General features: G+C 35.8%; 1 protein-coding gene across 1 annotated transcript; it reads left to right on the top strand.

Annotated features, from left to right (window-relative positions):
- The first annotated feature begins 2,280 nt into the window (after nt 1-2,280).
- Nucleotides 2,281-6,348, top strand: LOC144972721 (DNA damage-inducible transcript 4-like protein). Its single transcript, XM_078914277.1, has 2 exons — nt 2,281-2,685; nt 4,571-6,348. The coding sequence occupies exons 1-2, from the start codon at nt 2,553-2,555 to the stop codon at nt 5,077-5,079; spliced, it is 642 nt and encodes a 213-aa protein (XP_078770403.1). The 5' UTR covers nt 2,281-2,552; the 3' UTR covers nt 5,080-6,348.
- The last annotated feature ends 1,865 nt before the right edge of the window (nt 6,349-8,213 follow it).

Here is an 8,213-nt window from a genome sequence, read left to right as displayed (position 1 = left end):
TTATTGTGTGACATCCCACCATAATATTTCATGTGACCCTATCCCATGCTTTGGGTGAGCTGTCATGGACGTTGGATTTGAAGGGTCTTATACAAAATATTGATGAAGTGCGTCTGTGAACTACAAAATGGCATCATTTCTCGCCCATTCATAAGTGTAACCTGGCGTATTTGCCAGGAGGAGGAAGGAGATGATGATGATGATGATGATGATGATGATGATGATGATGATGATGATGATGATGATGATGAAGAAGAAGAAGAAGAAGAAGGAGAAGAAAAATTATAGTTTTCTGCGTAAAATTAGAAAACTGATTTATTAAGTAATAGCCTTTGATTGGAGTGCGGTGGCCTAAGTGAATAAGATATCGCACTTCAACTTGGACGGCCCGAACTCTGAGCACTCTGGCCCTTCGATTTGTTTGTTGTCTGGAAAAACACATACTTAAAAATTTGGCCAGAAAACTCGTCCTTCAAATATCGATCGATTTAAATGACTCTCATCTTGGGAAAAACTCTCAAACCCGGGACTTCGGGGGCAGAATAGATTATGATATGAACAATTTTTTGTGTATTCAACATATTCACTTTGCTTAGTGCGCTCAATCGTGATTATTGTCCTGTAGACAATTGGAACCATAGCTCCATTTCATACAATTCAGGTTGCCTGTTAAGCGACCTTTTGCACTAACATTTTGACAATTTTGGAACTGCCTACAGCAAGGTACTTATTGAGACCTTAGTTGGTGTGATAAATGTATGACCTGCCTTATCCAAAATTCCTTGGTTTTTCCTTTACATCGTATTATTTCTTCTACAATATAATTTGTTTAAAAAGAGTTTCTGGGAATATACTTCTATTCCTGCTATTTGAATCTGTCCCCCTTTTCTTGGGCCCCTTTACTTGTAAATCTAGAATTTTGACCATTCCATTTTCTTCCTTTATACAGGCACTGATATGACATAATTGGGTCGCAGGGGTCGTGCCCTCCCCCCCCCCCCCTCCCCACACCCCACCCAAAGAGAAACCAAAGGAAAGTCGTAGGGAGGCTCCTGAATGAGAAGAGGCAGAGGAGTCAAAATAATTTATACCTGACGCTTTACCCCTCCAGATAGACATGTTTTAAGGCATTTTACTTACAAACGGAAGACACGAGATCGTACCCTGATGTTTGACCTCGTTTTTGTACGATCAAGTAATTTAGTCTAATCACTTACTTTGTGGACTGAACTGCGGCTGAAGCCTGGGTTATCTTGGCCTTTTATGAAAAATAAGATATAGGGCCTAGGCCCTAAAGACAAATGCCCCTCAAAATGAATAAAGAGAAACGTATTTTATGTATTTACTTTGTTATATTTACCAATAACCAGAGTGCAATATTCTTCTCTTTTTCTCCCTAAGGTTTTCGTTATTATATAATTTTCTTTATTTTTTAAATCGAAGTCATTTTAAAAGTCATTTCGAAAGCCAAATTATTTTTACACCATCCTGGATTATCTCGATTTTAAAAATAAAGACTCATTATTAAAAATAACTTTAAATTTCAATTTTACTTTTAAATTTAATTTAAAACCTTTTTTTTTTTAAATTGTCAGTCGGCCAAGGTATTCGGTCGGGGTTGTTCATTGCGACTGTCGATTTAGTCACTTGACTTTGACCTCGACCTTTTCATCATTCCCTCTCATTTCATTGGCTCAATAATGACCCTTGACATGTCCCCACACTCTTTCTCTCTCTCTCTTTCCAGGGTTGCCAGTTTGGCATTTTAAATGCCAGATTCCAAAAATCTGGCATTTTTGAAAACCGTTTGGCATTAGAAAAATCATTTGGCATTTGGCATTTTCATTTGGCATTTTCTTTTCTTGTATATTATACTTCAAATGTCACCTTTTCTTAATTATTTCTAAACGCGTAAAAACAAACATCTTCACATTTCTTTTTCATTCTTAAAATCCAACCGTGGTGTAGTGGTTTAGCACTCCACTTAGTAGTCAGTAGGTAAATAATTACCCCAACAGGAAATTTAGTATAATTCAAAAAAAAATAAAAAAAAAAATAAAAAAAAAAAAGAAAAGAAAAAGAAAAGAAAACACGCAAGCCACCAGGATATGATAGTAAATTGTCTATCAAAAGTGAGTAGTTTTCTTAGTAGGGGTGGGAGTCAACAGACTTTGGCATCTTTTTGAGTGTTTTGGCAATTTTTGAGTCTTCCCCTGGCATTTTGTTGAAAAATAATCTGGCAACCCTGTCTCTTTCTCATTATTTGTGGGTCAGTCAGCTGATTTCAGCCTACTTCATTTGTGTGATTTCCATTGAGTAGCGCGATGAGTGAACGTCAGTCACTGTCAAAATTCACGTTAAAAGGCAAGCTATAAAAGCAATTGCCGGCATTCTCATTTGATAAACGATCTGTCTGGAAAGTAAACCGTGGATAATGAATTACTGCTATTGATTGAGTTTAATCGTTAAGTCTGGCATCCTGTCAAAGTTGTTGAAAAGTGAAGCCCGACCGACCGCTCCACCAAAACCGTTTGTGTGACTTTTTACACGGGATGCTTGATATCAGTGGAATTACGACAAAAGTTAAATTGATAATGAAAGCATTTATGGATCGGAACAAAAACGATTCTGATGGCTCTGTTGTAATTGAAACGGACTTCAGACATGATTTCATTGAGAACTCAGGTGAGAGAAATTTTACTCGAACATTGCCAATTTCAGACATGTAAAAATGTGTCGTCTGCTGGTCAGTTGACTTCTCCCAAGTTCATTCCCTTTTTCTCCCCTCTTATATTACTAAGCTTTCTTTCTTTCTTTCATTCCACCTTTTTCTTTTTGTTCCATTGTTTTTCTCCCATTGTTTGCACTTCACAAGAAATATTTCTGATTAAACAAATCATCAGTTCAGTCATAGAATAAGTCAAAAAAAAAAAAAAATCAATTGATACACAACAATATTTTTGGGAATCAATAGACTGCTTCAGACTTGTTTTGTGCCTCTTTCATCCCATGTAAAGTTGCCTAAATGGAGATTGCAAAATTTTCAACTCCAGAATCTCGTCAAACTGAGTCAGTCAGCCATTTTAAGTCATATGAAAGACATTTATATGTGTGATTTCCATTACAGATCATTACATGCGCTATAGAGTGACCCTCAGTCACTGTGAAACTTCATCGGCCAATTCCAAAGCCCCCTAGAAGTGTACCTCGATTGTTTTATAATTATGGCTGCCGTTATATTTTTCCAGTATTAAAAAAAAGTTAGAATTGTCTTATAAATCCCTTATTCCGAGCTGGTGTTCTGCTCTACTTATTAGGATTTTTTCTTATTTTGCACCCTTCTTTTAAAAATGTTTTTGCTCTTATCTGATGGAATGTGCTGCTTAATAAATAATTTTGCAGCCGATAAGTTGCTTCTTTATAGTCCTCAATTATATTTGATGTTCTTTGCAATTTGCAATAGTCATTATTTACTATTCCAGATTGTTTAAACAAATAAAATAAAGGTATTAATAAAAAAAAAAATTTTAATTCTAGAATCCTTTTATCCTTTTAAGGATAGCTTAATTATTTGATATAGGTTTTTACTAACTTGCAAAGAGATCAGTTTCAAACAGAGGGAGTACTGAAGGGTGGAGGAAGACTACCAGTGAATTGGTAGCTGGTCTACTAAATCTGGTTGAAAGTTGTTTTTTTTTAAATTTGAACAGTTTCCTATCCAAAGTGCAGCACGCAATTATTTCTGCCTCTCTTGGGCTGCGGAGTTCGTGATAAAGTTGAATGACTGCTGAGATATTATAATCTTCATATTTTCCGTTGGCATTGAAGCATTTGATTTGTTTTAAACCTGTATTGAATATGACGAAGATAGGTGGAAAAATTGTGCTCATTATAACTGATGTAACATTTTCGGACAATTAAAAAAGATTTTTTACTCCTGGAAACCTTTGTACTTCGCCTGTCTTCAATAAGGTGTTCCCGATAGCTCAATTGGTAAAGCACTCCCTTCACACACTAAGGACTGAGATCAATACCGGATTTTTTTTATGATCCTACCTGTCCACCCAGCATTGATTAGGTAGCTTGGTCTATTAGATCTGGCGGAAAGTACTTTGCAATCGACTTCTGTCCTGTCCAAAGAGTAGCATGCAGTTGCTGTTGTCCATTTCACATGACAGAAACTGGGATAAACTCCGGCTTCATGGGGTCAATGGCTCTGAATGACAACTTACCTTTAATTGGATGAGTAGTAATTGCTAAAAATCTTTTCCATGGATCTTACCTTCAACATGTCTTGACAAGGGTTTAAACCATCAGATAGGGGGAGATAAGTATTAAAGACTATTGCTAAAAGCGTACTGTCGGTGATCCCAATCCATTGCTGACATTTTTAAGACCATTGTGGATAACAAGTGCTATTTTGAAATGCTGACTGCATAAATTTTATTTAAAAAGCCAACCTAAAATTGACCAAGACGTTTAAAGTAAAGCTATCTTGATCTTGCTAGGATTTTTTAAATTGTATATTTTTTCTTGTTTTTTAATTCTTTTCTTTTTCATCCTATTACAGATAATAGTCATCCTAGGATGTCGATTTCTGAAAACAACGACTTGTTTGCCCTAGATGAATATCAGAACTACTTGAAAATAAAAGATGAAATTGAGGCGGCAATTCGCGATTCCTGTCACAAAGATCATCAGTGTCAGATCATTCTTCCCCAAACATTGACTTCAAAAGTGTCTGAGGACATTATACGGATGTCCTTATCAGAACCTTGTGGTGTTCTCGGGTGTGCAATTTATATAACAATTCAGGACAAAGGAAGATCTTACCCACTGAGTACAATATATGGAAATGTATCAACTCCTCCAACATTTGAAATCCATCTTACATTGCGTGAAGACACTTGTGGCTGGAGAAGGTTGCAAAAAGCATTTTTGCATGTGAAAGGCTGCATTTTGAATTCCACTTTCAAAGTAGCACCAAAAATTCTTCGGTCATCTTACCAGTTAGAGAAAAGAAAACTTTACAGAAGTACTGGTGGTGTTGAAAATATTCAGAGGACTTTAAAAGTGTGAAATATTCTTCATTGACAATAGAGCTGAAGTTTATGATGGCTTTAAAATGACTTTCCACTTTTTTATAAAACGCATTCAAGTTTTGTTGACGTGAATAGCTCTGTCTAGTCTATTCATAATTTGATTGTTATGGATACAACCCAAATGGTGCTGTCAAAATATTCAAATTCAATGTTAGATTTGAAACAACGAAGTTGTATCAATCTTTATATGATTGTGTAAGTTGGTTTTAAGAGATGCTATATATTGACATTTAAGATTTAAAAAGAAAATAAATGACAGCTTAGTCATTTGTTGAATGTGGCATTTTATCCCAATGAGTTTTACAAATTTCATCGTGAAATTAACGAAGTTATGATTATTTATAAATAGTAAGATATAACTACATAAATACATGTATATTATCTAAGAAACTATTTGCAACTGGAAACACTGCTCTTCCCACCCATCAGCTTTTAGCGTGATGATTGCTTAGTAGGTATTAACCAATAGCATTTGATCAGACTGTCACGGTTTGAATCTCGGTGGAGACAGAGGGAGTTTTTCTCATAACCTTGAATTTTTAATGATCGTACTACGCAATTCATCCAGTGGGATTTTTTTTTCAGCAGATATACACACAAATAATAAGTTATATTAACAATCGAGGGTTTTTTTATTTTTTAAATAAAAGACAACCTTTCTGCCAATACAAAACGAAAAGAGAAATTAAGAGGAAAAAAAGCGCATATATATCATAAAGTTTAGATTATCACATGAGAGAAGTTATGTTTCCCTCGTATGAAGCAAAATAGCCATGAATTTGCCATCAAGTTATATTCAGATTACTTGACATCAATCTGTTTTTGTTTTATTTTTGTTTTGTTCTGTTTCTTTTATTATTCCTGTTTTTTAAAAACAAGATGGAAATTTCAAAATTTGCCCTTATATTTTATGCATTGTTCACATCAAAATATCTTTTCAATTTAGGATAAAATCACCATAAAAGTGGCGTATGAAGACTCGTTCAAAAATACAGTTAAATGTTTTTTTGAATTTTTGGAATTCATATATTTACATTATTGAATGCCACCCCGTCACGGATTCCGTCCACAGATTTGTAATTTTTAACGTCATCTGCCTTTGCTCTTCAAGCACATCTAATATACTTCAATTTTTAATGTGATTTTTAAAATTATGCAATTGGATATAATGTTTGCATTGATTTTAGTAACTATCAATTTCACCATAGTTGAAAATCAAACGAATTTGTTCGATTTTTCATCCATGTGAACTCGAGTTAACCCAAAACCAGTCTGTTTGATACGATAGTTTAAAGTGTGTCATGTTATTAGTGTATTCTATTTGGGTGATAGCGATTGAATGTTTGCGAACTGGGTGGGGATCCTGACCTCCCATAGAGGGCAGGGAGGTACATACTGTCTTCTATCCCCTTATATCTGTTTTCCAACTTGCTTTCTGTCTTTGTCTTGGAATGAGATTACTTGTTTTTTTCCTGGCCCTGGTCGGAGTCCTGGCTGGGAGGGAAACAGTCAAATGCATAGTTATTGTTTTGGGAGATGATATTTTTTTCCTTGCAAATCATCTCTCTGTTATGCATTATTATATTTGTTATTTTTAATGAATAATGTAAGCATTTGAGTGTATTCCTCTTTGTTGGATTGTGTGCATGTGTCCGGATGAGACTTATAGGTGATCTCAAACTTAGTACATTGGTGGTATGCTCTTGGATTCTACATCTGATCCCTATTTGTTCCCAGTTCCCCTTTGTCTTATTTTCTCTTGGCTGCTTTAATTGTAATTCTAGAACTTTTTACTATCCCATTTTCTTCCTTTTTACTGGCGCTGATATGACCTTAATGTGTTGCAAGCGCCGTAAAATCCTTAAAAAACAAAAACAAAAACAAAAACATATGTTTGCGAAAAGGGTCATGGGATCAATTTTATGACATGGTACCACCGACTTATATGTTAATTGAATCTCAAGGATGCAGTCTAGAGAAGTTAAAACACATTGTGAGAATAACAAGTACTTGATTAAGTGTCGTATATAAATGATATTATAAAAAGTGGAAACACATTTTTTCTCTTTTTGTCAATACGTATTTGATCTATTTACAAATATGATTTTAAAGTTACATTGCTTTGGAACATGATCCGCAAGTCCAGTCACGCAGATTTGGCAGTACAACTCGTCAAAATTTGTCCTCATGATACTACTAGTTTGATGTTATTCTAATGACTCAAAAAATAGTCTGCTCACGTGTATAGGAAGGAGGAGGCAACTCTTTAATAGGTAACTGTTGTAATCTTTCATGAGTTACATCCCTTAACTGTCCCGGATGTCTACCAAAAGAGCGGAGAGGCATACCATAAGAGCGGAAAAACACGTACCAAAAGAGCGGAGGGAGTGGGCACAGGTGCGGCGCCCGATATCAAAGAAATGTACAAGATTACTGTAAACCTTATTTTTATTTATTGTTATTTGTTTGCCTAGTGTGTGGAAAAATCCCCCTCTGCATTTTATGGGCTTGGGACCAACACACAACGATATCTTTTACCGCTGTGAGGCTGCATTAGGATTTTTATTTGAGCTGAGTGTAGGTTAAAAATTGGTAAAATCTTGCAAGGGAAACTATTTACAAGGGTCTGTTGATAAAACTCATTGCCTTCACAAACTCAAATCTGGATCTTTGGCCTGTTTTTTTCTCACTAACGAGCTGTGCAACTTTCTGGTCTTTGAGCTGTTTTTTCGATTCTGCTTTTGATCTCATCTTGATATATGTCGTGGCCTGGAATTTGATTAGGGCGTCAGTGAGCAAGAACACGTTCGGGTGGGGGGCATAGAACTCCTTGTTCAGCATCGAGTGGAAAGACTCTGCTGCGTTGTTCGTTCTTTTCTGGCCTTTGGGAACAGAGGCCCACAGTGGAGGTGGAAAAGGACTTGAAGGTAGTATGTATGTTTGTAGCAGATAATCGGAGTAGTGGATCAACTTGGTGTCGTCTGGTTGGCAACTCATGAGGTCCATGGCGAAACTGTCCTCAACCTCCGACGGATCCAAAGACGAAAGTCCAAAAGTGTAGGTCAGCCACTTGCCAACCTCATTTTTTGTTTGAAACTCATTTCCGAGTCC

Source organism: Berghia stephanieae, chromosome 5 (assembly GCF_034508935.2).
Source record: "Berghia stephanieae isolate SIO BIC M18660-M18661 chromosome 5, UCSD_Bste_1.3, whole genome shotgun sequence".
NCBI classification, from domain to species: Eukaryota; Metazoa; Mollusca; class Gastropoda; order Nudibranchia; family Aeolidiidae; genus Berghia; species Berghia stephanieae.
This window is presented reverse-complemented; position numbering and strand designations above follow the sequence as displayed.